Source organism: Megalops cyprinoides, chromosome 18 (genome assembly GCF_013368585.1).
Source record: "Megalops cyprinoides isolate fMegCyp1 chromosome 18, fMegCyp1.pri, whole genome shotgun sequence".
NCBI lineage: Eukaryota > Metazoa > Chordata > Actinopteri > Elopiformes > Megalopidae > Megalops > Megalops cyprinoides.
In genome coordinates this window covers 12229664-12245795 of record NC_050600.1, presented here as the reverse complement: position 1 = coordinate 12245795, position 16132 = coordinate 12229664, and the positions used below count along the sequence as shown (strand labels likewise).

At 36.6% G+C, this 16132-nt stretch overlaps 1 protein-coding gene across 1 annotated transcript in view; it reads right to left on the bottom strand.

Moving 5' to 3' along the window:
- Window positions 1-16132, bottom strand: part of LOC118793670 (phospholipid-transporting ATPase ABCA1-like) — a 136686-nt gene that overhangs the window by 55276 nt on the left and 65278 nt on the right. Inside the window, exons 26-31 of the mRNA XM_036551898.1 lie at window positions 15898-16005; window positions 15651-15683; window positions 14228-14352; window positions 11043-11170; window positions 8186-8284; window positions 7768-7957 (exon numbers count right to left, since the gene is read on the bottom strand). Coding sequence (XP_036407791.1) covers window positions 7768-7957; window positions 8186-8284; window positions 11043-11170; window positions 14228-14352; window positions 15651-15683; window positions 15898-16005 — 683 coding nt within the window. The remainder of the gene's footprint in view (window positions 1-7767; window positions 7958-8185; window positions 8285-11042; window positions 11171-14227; window positions 14353-15650; window positions 15684-15897; window positions 16006-16132) is intronic.

Below are 16132 nucleotides of genomic sequence, written 5' to 3'. Positions count from 1 at the left end.
AAGACTACCCTTCCTTATATAAATTCTGTTCAATATAAAACATAAATTCAACAGATCATATCAGAATCCAGGTAAAAACAAGAAAAATGAGACATCCCAATATAGCAACAAATTAACAAGTATGTACTCAAAACAATTAAAGTAATCACACACACACAAAGTGAAAGTGACGTTGACACATTTGGCCCTGTTATGTGTTTACCTGGTTAATATGACAGTCATGCTAATTCTAGATGTCCCGTGACTGTGTCATATATTGCGATGTCAAACTTGTTTAATTTGTTTTGAATATTATAAGCAAGGCCCCAGCTGTTATGTTTGCTATATCAAACAAAACACATTAATTTTGTCATTTAGCAACCATGGCCTGATATCACCTCATCAAATATCAATTTATTTATATATTTTTATAATCATACCACCACCAAGGACATAATAGCACAAGACAAGTCATTTTGAAATTAAACTGACAAGTTTTCTTTTTCTGAAGAGGGTAAGTATGTTATTTCTGGTTATGGCCTGAGGCTTGCAGGAGTTGCCGTTATTCCTTTGGACAACATTATCACTCATACGCATATTGCAAAAGGATCAATATACAAAGTTGTTGAACTTGATAATCCTCACCCTGAATGGGAAAATGCAACAATGGACATCCATAATGAATAATAAGCAATTAATATAATTATAATTCTGTGTTAATTTCTGGAAATTACGACGTGAAGACTGGGTGAGTACTTCACTTAATTTGCAATATTCCATTTAGAATCAACATGTAAATTCTCTTTCTTTAGTTTACTTTTGTGGCTGGCGCATCTTTTTTTTGTCCTCAACAAGAACATTAATTAGGAAAATTGCAAGACATCAAGTGTGGTGGTAATTAAAATGAAAATAATCCTTAATGATTCTCTCTACAAGTTTCATGCTATGTCTAGACATTTGTAGGAGCATAACTGAAGCAAAATGAAATCTGAGATTATGCATAATCCCTAAAACAAGATGGTTCCTGCCATGGAAATTTGTATAAATGAAGGTAATCCTTAAAATACATAGTACAAATTGGTTTGCCTTAGAAACATAGATTAGAAACAAACATTATCACTCAAACAATATAAACACTGGGAAGTACATTATGCACTGCTTTCTGAAACTGTACATGCAGATGAGTTTTTAATCACAGCACACATACCTATAAATGCGTCTGCAATACCACCTTAGTGGTTGTGATCTTTCTGTGTGTCCTTGGGGTGGGGTTCATAAAGCTCCATATTTGAAAGTTTGACTGCATAACACATTGTCTTTTTATGTGACAGACAGCACCCAAATTTGCCACTGTATGTGTCCCTTATTTGTGTGAAATGAGGGAAACCTCTCCAATCATACACTGCTTGGTTTAGTTTTTCATAGTCATCTGGTACCACAGTATATCATATATAAATCAAAATCAAGGTGATACTTTTTAAACATGTTCTTAAACATGTTTTTAAACATGTTTTAAACATGTTCCTGTTTGCTCTTCCCTTCCATCACATATATAATCAATACAAAATCACTGCTCACCATGACTCACCTGAGAAATAGCATTACACAAGAGCTGTACGTCATGCACGGTATACAGAGGTTTTCATGCATGGTCTACACTGGCAAAAGTAATCAGTCCTAATAGAGAAAGCAATGGCTTATCCATGCTTTTGTATAAATAATAAAAAGCTATTCAGCTATGAAGGTTAAATATCAAGAGATAATTGAAACGGTCAATATTAAAGATTTGATAATAGGAGTAATGATGCATGCAGTTTCCATGGAAACAATGTTTTTGCTCATCTGTGAAGCAAGTTCTCTTTGCATCCCTTTATTTTTTTTCCCCCTTTTCAATGGTTTGAAGGGCACATTGCAGGAAATCAAGGATAAAAGATAAAAGAATCTTCCCCAGTGCTGCCATGCAATGCCATGGTTTATTAAATACTGACCCTTTTGAGGTCAAACAAAAATTCTTGGAAGGCACTCATAGGTGGTCTGCCTTACATCAGTTTTGAAGCCAAATGCAAGGGCATGTCACACATGTTACATATCACCTGTTCATCACTTGACAAATGGATGCTATGGTTCGCATCTCAAAGATAAGGCCTTTTCAATATGATCCTCAGCTTCACAGTGACGCCATTTACCTTTATGTTTGCTAGACTAAAAATTTTACACATCGAGCAATACTATGTATAAACTGTATGTCACATCACTACAGGGTGATGCTGTCTGTCATCGGTCAGGTGACTGAAAGCCCCTCTCTACAATGAAAGGAAAGGTAGGGAATTTAACATGGGCACACAATAATCATAGATCAGTGTGTAATGGTTATGGGAGTTAGGCCATCATTGAAATCAACTGCTCAGATGCAGATGCAACTCAACGGAGGAATAATTAATAAAACGTCATTCAATCCTGTATAGTTACATAAACATGCATTATTGACAAAGTGCTAAAGTCCTAGGTTGTTCATTACAAAAGTATAATCATATATATATCATCATGTAATAATGTTCATTTACGAATAAAGCCATGGCTGTCTGCTGGGGCAGTGGATTGACTGTATGGCACTTAACGGTCTTTCAGCATTATATGATTCTATCACACAACTAAATCACTGCATTATTTAAACACTTATTGGAAAAAAAAAATTAAAAAAACATTAAAAGCACTAATTTAAACAAGATAAAAGTGATAAAATCTTTCTGATGTGTGTTAATGACCAGACAAGATCACCATCTGTCAACACAGCCACAAAGTGACAGTTTAGAATTCCACCTGAGAGTCCTATACTAAAGAAATTAGAATTGTAATTGGTTTCTGTGACCTAACACTTTGAATAAAAACAGCCGTAATAATTGTAAGATACTACTCCACTGGGGGAAAAAATTACATGAAAATTAAAATAGTACTAGATAATTCCCTCGAACAGCAAGTGACTCGAACAGGAGCGGGGAGGTGGGGGCACTAGGGTGAAAAGGTGAAAAAATGCAGAGAGAATCTGGTTGTCATCCACCGGCACTGGAAAGAGCATTTAGGTGCATGCCAGGCAAGAGGACAGATAGCATACTTGTACAAGGAAACACTTGCTCTTGAATACTGGCACAGATAAGACATTTTGACAATGTCATTGAGGGGGAAGATTGCGTCTCAGCACAGGCGTTGTAAAGGGCACTTTCTTTTGTCAGGTCACCTTGACAACCACCCTGCAGTGATTTTTTCCCCCCTTTGTGTACTTGTCACTAGATGGAGCACACAGCAAAGCTTTTACATTCTCAATGAGCCCACACAAGCCTCACAATCACTTGGTATGTGATACGTCCCTTATGCAGAGGTGCTCTTTGAGAACAGGAAATGTTGGAGGCATATCTGTGGACAAGAATGAAAACTGCTATCATTTCTTTCACGCCTCCTTATCCGTTTGATTTCTGTTCTGTTCTGTTCCTCCCCTGCCCTGTTTAAACCAGAGAGAATCAAACTCTCTTACATTTCCCTTCACCATTGAGTTACTGGTGCACTCCTTTTACAATGATGAGCTCCTGTCCTCTGGCCTCAAGCACCTTCACAGTTCCCACCACTCCCCAACGTGTGCACCAGAAAGCACAATGCTTTAAGACTGGGGTGAGCTGATGTCAGAGCTGATAAGAGATAATTTACAATTCCCTCCCTCATTATGGCAGACATTCATCTCATTTTACATTCAGTAGATATACTTTCCTCTGCGTTGTTAATAAACTTATAAATAGGAATATACTGCAGCTGAAACTAGTTGCTGTATACTTCCAATCTGGTTGTATACATGCTGTTTTTCTCTGTATCAAGATGTTTGAGTTTCCAAGTTTGGTGATGTGCCCCAATTACTGATTTTAAATGAATATTCAAAAGCTTCATGGAGTAAACTTTTTGAGGAGAAATACAGTTCAGTATCAAGAGCTCAGGGAAAAAAAAAAAAAAAAAATAAAAATAAAAATCCTCCTCTTGCTTCATAGAAGCAAAGTCACTGTCCAACTGTTACAGTTAGTGTTTGCAAACTGGGCCAGCTTTATATCTGCTCACAAGACTTATTCTTGTTCTTTTAAACTTTTTTTTTTTTAAATTGGGTGAATGTGACTTGTGCTAACATGTTAGTACAAGACATTGCATTTTGCAATAATATGGGTTCCTATCAATCAATCAAATTTATGTTACTGTACAATTTCACCTCTTTCCTTTGGAAACCTAGAGACATAAAATGATCAAATAAATAAACAAATAAACAAAAAATCCTGAAAGATTACAAGATGGTAATAATGATCACGAGTAACAAAGGAATTTCATAATTGCTTGTCATAAAACAAAAGCAATGTATCAATGTTTAAATACCAACAGAGATGACATATTGTACTGATACAACAACACTTTGGCAGGTGTACAAACTTAATAGCTGCATTTCTGGCCTGTCAAAATGGAAAAAAAAGGAATTAAAAAATGATTACATGGGGATTTTGTAGAATGTGAGTGGCAGGTTGTAATGAAATAGAGACAGAGTCAGAGCCACAGCAAAGCAAATGAAAAATGTGATCATTCTACGTGCAGAATTTGATGATTTATATAAATAAATAAAAATGTACTACAAAGAAGTGAAAGAACGTGACAATATTAATTTTATTTATTTTCAAGGAATGTTGTTCATCTGTTATGGCTTAACAAGCATTTGGACTGATGATGTAATACTACTCGCGGAGCAAACATTGCAATTAATGTACATACCGACAAAAGTATCTACCATATAGGACTGCGCATCAGATATGGAAAGTAAAACAATTTTTGTTTGATGCAGTTTAACGGTTGTAGCAGCTGTCAACATTCTCACATATCATGTATCAGATGGTAGAAGCTGGTAACAAATCCATTTAACACCTTACAAATTCACAGACTACCTCTCAAACAAACCCACAGAGACTCCTATATGGCCCTGCGCTTCCCCTCTCTGGGGTAGCCAGATAGCAATGATATGCAAGACCACATCCTTCTCCTCAAAAAATAAAAGCGAACAGACATGAAACACCATCTGTCAATTGTACTGGGGAAATAAAATAAATAAATAATCATCTTCAGGCTGTGGTGCTCAAAAATTGTTTGGGCTGCTTGTTGAGAAGGAATTTGATATCCACAGTTGTAGACAGCAGTTCTATCAAAAAAAAGGCAAGTAGTACAGAAAAAAACATTGGAATGACAGCTTTGCCTGAAATTGCCTTTTTCTGTCATTAAAACTTACAACTAGAAATGTATTCACAGTCCATTACAAAGACTGTCACCTGGAATAAAGCTGACCTTAGACAACCAATAAAGATTCAATCAATCAACTATCAACCAATCAACAAACCAAAATCAAGGAAACAAGAGAATCTGGATGAAATGCATGCCATTATTGTTTCTTTATCCTATTTCAATGCTATTGCTGGTATACTATTTGGCTCAATAAACTGCCTAGCTCATGAATTATATGAGGTTTCATCCCATAACAGTGGTAAGAAAGATGCAAGGCAACACATTCAATAACACTTTGCAGTTCTTGGAGCTTCAACAGATTTTTTCCTTTTTTTAGTTTAACTGAACTTTTTAGTTTGAATTCACTTTTCTTCATTTAAGTATTTAACCATGACATATTCAACCTATAAAATATAACCCCCTTAAAAGGTCACTGTGGGACTCCAATGTCAGCTGTCTGATGTTGATAATTCTTTACTGTTGTTGACCAGCTACCTGGTTATGCTCAATATATCACACCTTGAGCTGAGTTCTTAGCATTGGAAGCAAAGAAAAAAGAAAAAAAAACAGCTATAAAGTGTTAGTCGACATCTGTACAATGAAGTTAGGTAGTGTGTGTTTGAGCTAAAAATGTACATAAGGATTGGTACCTTTGGGTCATTTAGGTTATTGCTGTCAAAAGCCCTGAGAAGGACCTAATTATGGTACATTGTAGGAACCTGTCATCAAAAAGCACTCCTACCCTGGAGCTATTCTGACTCAAGTTTCTCTGCATTAGTTATATTGTTCCCCTTTTGTATTAATGGAACAATATTACAATAGAATTCCTTTGTACAACAGAATGTTTTTACAGTATGTCACCACTACAAAGGTGAGGATCACCATAAAATCTCTCAGCCCCGAGAGAAGGTTGACAAAAGTGATAAGTACACTATCGTTTTAAAATTTGTTTACAACCAACATATTAAATTCAAATTATTTGTGCCAGTCACCTAACAAAATAATTTAAAATAAGACTCTAAAGAATACCTTTGACAAAATGGGGGCAAGTACGTGGGTGTTTTATTAATGTTAATTATTAGTTATATTAGTTATATATTAATTAGTGTGTGTGTGTGTGTGTGTGTGTGTGTGAGAGAGAGAGAGAGCAAGAGAGAGAGATAGAGAGAATGGTAGCCTTTTTACTGTAAGGCTAAAAATGACCCAAATGTTTCTTAGGTTGTGCAATATGCTTGGCAAGGCTTCCTTCTGGGTATTATATTAATGATCACAAAATCAATTTATGAATGAATAAGCATCACCAACAAAAAAGAGACATGCTAATGTAATATTTACTTAACCTTATCTTTTCAATATTAGCATGTCCTGCACTGACACTGAATTTCAACAATTTGCCCTTGTGTCCAAAGGCCACTATTTCATTCATTGTGGTGACAAAGACTCTGGCGCCTGCAACACTGAAGCACTTTCAGTGCTTCACACATGTATGTTGTTACTGTAATGGATTATGAAACATCCTCCTTGATTCACTACAGAGAAATTCATCCATGACATCCGTCTCAGCACCATTCTGTATGCATTCATGAACCATTCTACCCATCTAATCAAAGGCATTACCTAAGGTCAAAATACGATCTCACTTGATTCTATCCAGGGATAGATTATAGTTTCCTACTAAAAGGCCAAACCTGTGCGCTAATGGTTGATTCTGACCAGATTTTATAGTCCTGTTTTCAATGAAGTTCTACATACGAACACACATCATAAACTGTGAAGCTGGTAATATTCCAAATCCTAAATTTAATTTGGACATTTTTAAATTATGCCACATATATGCTATGCTTGGTTGTACCAACAAAAGGGGAAAAATGCTGTATTTTATTTATAAAGGAAAATAAAATTCTGACACAAGGGAAAATCCACCAATTGGATACATTTGTTTAACTTCAACTTTATAAATTGACCTTGTTTCTCTAAGTATCCAACAAGGCACCAAAGAGACCCACATTACAAATACTAGACAAAACAAGACTTCAGACTTGGAGTAGCATAATAGAGGGATAACTGCTTATCTGCTGACCTTAAGTTTTGATCCATATGCTCTTCCCTGTAATGGAGAACTTGGAATGTCAAGTAACTAGCACCTTAACGCTAATGTAACACATCCATCTCAAAGCTTTGAATTAGACTAGAACTGATTTTTTTTTAATTTATGTGTCTGTACGACTTTTTACATTATGAAAAACAGGAGAATGACACTCACCATCAACAATAGTTCAGCGCTGAGACACACTCAGAAAAACATCCACCCCCCCCCCCCACACACACACACACACACACACAAATTAATAACAAAAACACTGCACAGGAGATTTGCCCTGAATTTCTTTTGTCCATCCCAGTTTTACTGTGTAATGCAGGGGCAGAAGCCCACCACTTGTTGAATTTTAATACGTTAAGTCCAAATAAAGACTGCCATTTCAAGACAACACTTACCTGAGGGGGAGGCAGGCCTCCAGCCCCAGGGAGACAATCTGGGAGCATGATGGTCCTATGTGGAGTACTGCACTGACAGGAAGGAGATGGGTTGGCCATTGTCCAGTTACCATTGGTGAAGATGTCGGAAATCGAGGGAGGCACAGAGGGAGTGACCCAGTCCGACCCATTGGAGGCACAGGGAAGTTTTCTGTAAAATTTTTGTGATGTTATACTTCAAACGGCCTACATCTTTCTTGAACAAATGAACCTTCCTATGTAAGCACCAAATGCAATAAAAACGAAAAAAAAAAAAACATCTTTTGAATTGATCGAACAAGTTAAACTAAATTACATACATCTTCAATACCACAATTCATTTGTAGATGACAACAAATATGGTATGTGTAGCCGAATGCAAACAGCCTGTCATACTTACGGTATGGGGTTATTTGCCATGCACCGTGTGCCAAATCCTGGGTTGTTCACCAAGGAGTCCACCACACGAGACACTTCCACGTTATCAGGAGCATCATTGCTGTAATGAGATATGGCCTTGTTGTAGATCAACGTTATTTATTTAGGAGGTCTAATCACGTCCATAATCCAATTCAATACTCTAATCTTTTAATTACAGGCTATCTAAGACCAACAAGCATCCAAGAAGCATACCAGATTGTTCAAATACTCAGGGCATTGGGAGATTTAGCCCAACTGAAGGCAAATGTCCCAGAGAACAGTAAATAGATTAAAGAGGCAAACTGCCATCCCAAGAGTCTGGTCCTCATGCTTTAAACTTTGAAAGTTTAAATTAATGTTCAAAGTGTCAAAATGTATAGATCATTGTTTATGAAAATATTATAATTATATATAATTATAATTCCCTCTGCTGCTTTTAATATAATATATACTATGCAACAAAATAATAGGTGAAGGAACACCTTTTCTACTATTGATTTTAGGCCTTTATTAAAGTTTAGGGATAAAATATTGTGTAACCTTTTTATTATGTTGCTACTTCCAGTTTAATCACATTGGCCAGTGTGCTTTCTTTTATTCTAAGTATGGATATATTCAGATTGCCTTCTATCAATGTCTTTTTGAATGAAAACATATAAGAAAAAAATGTTACAACCTTCACAAAATCATTAGACTAGGTGAAATCACTCAAATATTTGATGTCAGGACAACTGTGGCTTCCTCCATATAATGGTTTACTTTTACTTTTCATCCTTAGCTACCTTCTCCATCTTGGTGAAATTACTCTCTGTACCCTTCCCTTCACATCTGCATCTTATGATCAATTTATACTCTTGATTACCACCCCAAATCTCCAGTTTCCCTCTCAAAACAATGTTCTGCAAATTCATTCAACTCTGCCATGACATTGTATTTAATCAGAAGAGCACATTCATCCTGACACTGGTCACTGAGGCACTGGCAAAAATTTCTCACTTATGACATCAATTTAGAGACCCCTTCATAAAGGCCAGGCCATAATTTCACATGTGAAGTTATCAGGAGCTTCTGCACACTTCAAGTGGTCAATTGTAACCATTGGCAAGACTTAATGTTATCACAACACACTTGCAGTAGTACTAGTTTTGTTTAAAAAAGCTCATGTTTAGTAAAACAGGCTCAATCTACATTACTTATCTGAAGAGTAACCATTTGCTATTCTGACTCTTTATAATATTAGACTGGTTCAGTATCAGTCTCAGTTTTCTGCTCATGAGTGGCAGTACGCATCCTGTGGGAGATATGACAACTCATACCTAAGGATGTGAGAAACTGTAAGATGCACCGCAAAGACCAACTGACAAAATGCCTCAGAAAAGAGCTATGAAAAAACAATTTAAGCTTTAAAGATTTTAAAGCTCATTCTCAATACATGACCTTCTCTTGCATATCAGCAGGTGTCTAATTGACAGAAGGTGTGAGGAAAAGCTTATGTCCGTAAAAATGCACACATGCTCTGATATCACAGATCACTGTAACCAGCTACAGTTTGAGTTTAGCTGTATGACTTGTGGGAATTTGATTCCAATGTTTAAAAAGTAGAGGCATTACACTCATCACTAAGCTCAATAAGGAAACCTCTTGCCTCTGTGATATCACATGCTGCTTAGCTGGCAGGCATATGGGATGCTTAATTATGACAGCTTTTGAATGAGACAGTGTACAAAAAATAAATGAATACACCAATGAGAGAGCACTTATTTTTCAAAAAAAAGTATAATAAAATTTCACTATTCTGACTGTTGAGATTAAGTTTCAAAAAGCTGGGCCAGTTAGGGTATGCACCTGTAGAATCGTAAACCCCATCCAAAAGGTCAGACCAGCAGAAACGTACTAAACGAGACGAATGATACTGAAGAGAGGTACACAGATGTCATGCAAAGGCAGTTTATTGGCAGTGAAATCCTTGATGAATATTTAATCCTAAGCATCCTGCTGTGCACAATATCACATATATCGGATAGAGATTGTGCTTTAGAGATCTGTCAATTCTATGGAGACAGACCGGGGATATTCCATCCTGTTATTGTGCTTTGTGCTGTGTCCTTGACTTTGATCAGTAAATGCATGCAAGAATTACTTTTTTTAATAATACTTTTATAAATGTCAGTGATCAGGCATCAAATGATCATACAACTTGAACAAAACATTCAATGTGGAGTGATATCAGATATGACACTTTCAAGGGCTTAAGAAACTGCCTGCAAAAAGGCCCTCCACTTGTGGCTTTATTCTGAAGTCCTGCAGCATCAGAACCATGTGCATCCCACATAAATCATCTTATCTATTATTTACAATGTTGCGACATGCTAATAAACATGAGGCAGTGTTATGAATGGTGAAATAAATATATTATTGGAAAATACATTTAGGATTACACAATGTGATATGGCAGGTTTATAATTATCATCCTAATGAGTACAAATGATGTGGAAGCATAACTCGGGGCCTGCAAAGGCTACACCACTGATACTTGATACTTAGAGGGAGAGCTCACATCCTGAAAGTTTGCCCTGCGTTATACTGTAGCTCTAGTAACACTCACAAAGGACAACACTGGGGCTCTTGAGAGGCGTTATCAATATAAAGAACATATGAGAACAGTAGTATCAAGACAATTGTTTGAGAGCACTATAGAAAGATGACCTGCAAAAACATCAGGCTAGTGCTTGATTCATTGATGTGGCACGGCTAAATGTGAACAAATCTATGAAAATGCGTTAGTTTGCCTTGCAACTATATTATATCGGGTGTGCTTCTTAATTTCTGGCACTTACCTGTAGAATGTGTATTGTGGGGTCCCGTACATCCATGGCTGTAGCTCCAGACTGGGATACTCCATAAATGGTGGAACAATCAGTGAGAAGATGAGAGACAAGCACACAAACACAGCGGGCAACACCACCTGGTATGTTGGAGAAAGTAAAACAAAATGTGTACCTCTTTTAGACCATTTTGGAAATGCCAAAGTTTCTTGAATTTGATTAAACATGAAAAACAAAAATACATGAATACACATTTATATATAGGTTTATGAAATAACCACTCTAAAACTCAGCAAAATATAAAAGATCAGAGTGAACAAAGTTACAAGACAACAGTGCTGAAAAAATATGTCCTTGATTGTGGGATAGAGCTGAGCTATTTACAATTTAATTTTTTAACTACAAAAATCAAGGTGGGGAAGATGATATCTTAGCAACTGAAAATGTGCTATACTGCATCACTAATATACTTTTTTGCATTTTTTAAAAAACATTCTTTTCATTATTTTAGTTGTAAAAGAAGATGAAATTTAAATATTTCATATCAATAGTTCTATTCCTAATGGTATACATCATAATATCATAATAACAATTTTCCAACATTTTTGCTTGATTGCGGTTACATGTAGCAGAAATGGAAAACAAAAACATAATTAATGAAGAATGCATAAGCAAAGCATAATATCTTTACAGATATTAATGAGAATATGTGCAAATGAATTTTATTTACAGAGTCAAACTCAAGTCGTCACATCCCTTGTTCACATACGTAAATAGCACTTTAATGCCTCTAGGAATGCATGCTTTGTGTGACAAATGATATTGTTATAATATTAACAATAACTGTAAATATGTGGAAGAAAACAGGGATAAGTGAAGATCAATCATTGCCAAGGAAATTTTGAAGTTTTGCTTTAAGTTTTTGCAGTATGTCCTGTATGTATGTCCTCTTCCTCATACAATCACAAAATCACATGATTCCTATTCAGTTGTGTCAAGATTACCAGTCCCGGAGAATAAAGTACAGAAAAGGGGCAAATTTTCACTGTGTACCTCAGATATTCATGCTGTAGTCTTTTCTGTAATTATCTGAGACTGGATACTGGCACTGTGTAAAGAAAGCCGCTCTGCTCTACCAATACTTTCATACTGGAACCTACAGTAACTGCATCAATAACAACAGCCCATAACAGTGCTTCAATGCATTCCACAAAACAGTTCTCAAAGGGAGAATACATTGATTTTTTTTGTCCAATTCTGTCCAATTTCACCAGCTGCACCATTACAGTGAAAGAAGACGTTTGAGACTTTGCGTTCCTATTGTTTGTGGGATCAAATGGGTATGTTCTGGCAAAGGGTTGAGCACACAGATCTTGCGGGAAAATGAGGCCACCTTCAGAGCAGGCAACACTCTTTGAAATCCAACAGTTATAGTGAAATAATGTTTCATGTAAGTGGCACCTGGAACCCTGCTGAGAAAGCAGTGCCTCCAATCCCAGGCCCACACACCAAACTGCAGGTGCCAAAGCTCATTTCGCTTGAGAACAAAACGACGACAATCACAGAGCTGTGTTGTCTGGAAGTAGACATCCTTGGCAATTCCAACTTTTCCCCATAAATCAGTGCTTCCAATTTAGGTGCCATAATCTGTTTTGTGTTCCCCATAGCTCTGTTTGAAGAGATTATGTTACCACAATCATATCTGCTGACAATGTGGGCTGTTTACATGATGTTAAAGTCCTTTGTCAGCCCAACAGTGGTGGCTTGAATATAGTGGGGGAAGAAGATGAGAAACACCAGTATTTTTCCCCATTAAAACAATATCAAGGAAGCATAGAACTGACATTGAGTAATTACTATAGTTTTGAGTTAACAAAGAAACGGCACCACAGCGTGACACATGTACAGTACACCATGTAGAGGGAGCATTTACTCAGATTTCAGTTCACTAATGTTGAAGGCAAGAAGAAATATTCCTTTTTTTTTTTTTTTTTAGAAAAAATGAATTCATACACTATGATTTAACAAGCATATGTGTTTCCACTGGTAGGATGCTATCCAGTATGACATCAGAATTATATGATTTTCAGTACGATTTTTATGTGTATTTGTACCTGTCCATTTAAGAACTTCTGACTGCTTCTGAAACATATCATGAATGACCTATTCCCTGATACTTCAGCTCCATATAATAAATAGCAAACGTAATCTACTACAGAAGTCTAAAGTGTAACGAAACCTTAATGGTATGTTAAAAAACAAGTGTGATAAAGAGAGGTTAACACTCCTTGAGTCTGAGCTGAATGCCCATCGAAATAGTGTTGATTCTGGTAACATCACCTGTGCTTTGAGGGTACTCATTGTAAGCAATAAAGCCTAATAGGTTCACTGAGCTGCTTTTCATGATCACTAGAACCTTATCTATTTCACTTGCATGCCTTTGGCTCATACACCGCGGTGAATGAGGAGGCTAGCCAGTGATAAGGAGACTGGCGCTGCTGAAGTTTGTGCAGCTTTTCGAGAATTTACACCGATTACTGTCTCCTTGGCAACTAGGGGCTGCTAAAGCTTATGATGAGATAAAACATTCAGCACAGTTGAGGTCCTGATAATTCATTCTAAACATGCAGCATGCAGACAGGAAACATGATACTGGGGCTGAGGTTTTCTCCTACAAATGAAGAATATTATGGTTAAGTTTTCAGAACAAAGTTTTATGAATCCATTTCATGTGACAAAGTCCATGCAATGAACAACCTACCAAAAGCCATCAAATCTCAAGCGTTAGCTCTCTGGTGTTTTTATAGCCCTATAAAAATCTCAGACAGCAGTCTTCCAATAGCTGCTGAAGGTGGATTTCAACAGACAGATTTTTCTGGTTCAATATACATTTCCCCAAAGTCTAAATGTGTGAGCCTCTGCTTAGTATTTACCATGAATTTACCATGTTGTAACAGTATTAAATTCACACATGAATGCACAAAAGAGTTCAGTGTTGTTGACTACATAAACAGCAGAAGAACAAATCCCAACATGCATACCCTGTAAACTCGCCTCCTAACCGCCCTTAAAAGGGTGAAGCAAACTAACCCTTGAGTGATAAAGAAACCATTTTAAAGTGATATGTTTAATTAAGAGCAGTCACAGAGTGTATGTCGAAGTGAAAATTGTTCGTTGCTGGTCTGTCTGTACAGTACCTGCGCAATTAGTCCTTTGCGGCTTCGGCGAGCATGGTGGAATCTTTTAATGAAGAGAGCCAGGAACTGCCTTCTGATCAGCTCCCATCCTGTGATTACTCTGGAGCCCTTTCCATTCGTTTTATCTGCGCACTCTACATCTACAATATACGGCATTATGAGAAGTTACAACATTTGGAAATTTTGTTTTCTAGAGTTTGGTATATGTTTTTAGACAAGTGGACATTTACTGTACAGTGCTTGTTCTGAAATACAACTGATTTTTCTTTCTGTATATCCTTCCACCCCCCACAAACAAACCAAACAAAACAAAAAAAAAATAGGGTGGTAGAATGGTTAATTGAAAATACTGTCATTATTCAGAGAAGAGAGAGAACAGAGAAGAGAGAACAGCTCACAAATCATGACAACTTAAAATTGGAATACGTAATTAGAAGGTTGTGGTAGAGTCTGAACTCTGATTGCTGTAATGTGAAGGACCAAAAATAATATTTTCATTATTAATGGAGATTTAAGAGGTTCTCTTCAAAATGTAAAATGTTATGCTAAAATGAAAAACAAATGTGATGGTAAACTAGCCAATGTATTGGCATATTTCAATTGTTGAACAGTGGACACCTTCATTTTGGTGTGAAAGGAGTCCACCTGCACCAAGGTTGGCTTCAAACAAATAGTGGCTGCATGACCTTGAGGTGGTTCTGAAGCCAGCTTCAAGCAGTGTAAATACAGATAGTGATTATTGTGTTGTTGGGTTGGCAACCATACATCACAATTATAACTGTGCTGAGCTTAACAAATCACTGACCCGCAGAAAATTGTCCCTTCATACTTAGCTACCCTGTTAACATTTAGTTGAAAACACACTTATTTACAGTCATTGAAACTGCTACGGCATTCTCTCTCCTATTACATCATACCCATACGCATGAAGTCTCACAAGCAATATCTGCATATTCTGAAAAATAATATCAACTGTTACTGCTGCAGCATGATAAATGCACAGAAAACTTACATAAAAGAAGAGAAAGTGTCAGTCACCATTACCGGCCACTATTTTGAAATAGAATGATACAGCACATATAAAATGTCACATTTGGTTAAAAGAAGCTTTGCCGAATGCAATGCAAATTGTTCTGCACTAGCAATACTCCAGTGGTTTGGCAATGTCTGTCTTGTGTCTTGTGTGAATAGTCAGCTAACAGTAAAGCCAGGTTTTTAACAATAGCAAATCACCAGTGTGTTTGATGAATCTTGATGTGAAAGGAGCTGGTGACTGACCTTTACAGGGCTTACAGGGTGACGTATTACTATGAAACAACATGAAACAACCAACAGGAAGATCAATAGCTTCAGGAAACACAGCAATTTCCTGGATGCTGGGGCAGCTCATTGAAAACGACAGACTATGTTTCAAGACACATACCTTCAACACGATTTGCAAACTTCCCTTTTGCTTCTAATCCCAATGGCATATGCAAAAGGACACACAAGAAAAAAATACACCATGGCTTAGTTCAGAATAGTTTGTGCTGCGCCACACCAAGATACTTAAGACATGAGCAGGAGAGAGTCAATGTGTCAATTTACTTAAGAAGGCTTGCAAAAGGAGATTTTTTTCTTCTGTACAAAGTCCATTTCTACAGAGACAACAAGCAATGAAAAGTACATACCACTTCCAGAGATTAAGTTCTCAGAACTCGAACCAATATTGGCTATACTGTGACGTTTGAATTCTCTTGAACTTCTCTTCCAGTCTCTTAATAATGTGTCCTTTTGATCTGAATAGAAGACAAATGAAATCGTTTCAGTGTATTATCACTTTAGTATACCAGCAAAGAGGCTATAAAATAAAAATGTAAAAAAAAGACTAAGAGCAAGAACAAGATTAACATCCTGGGATTAACT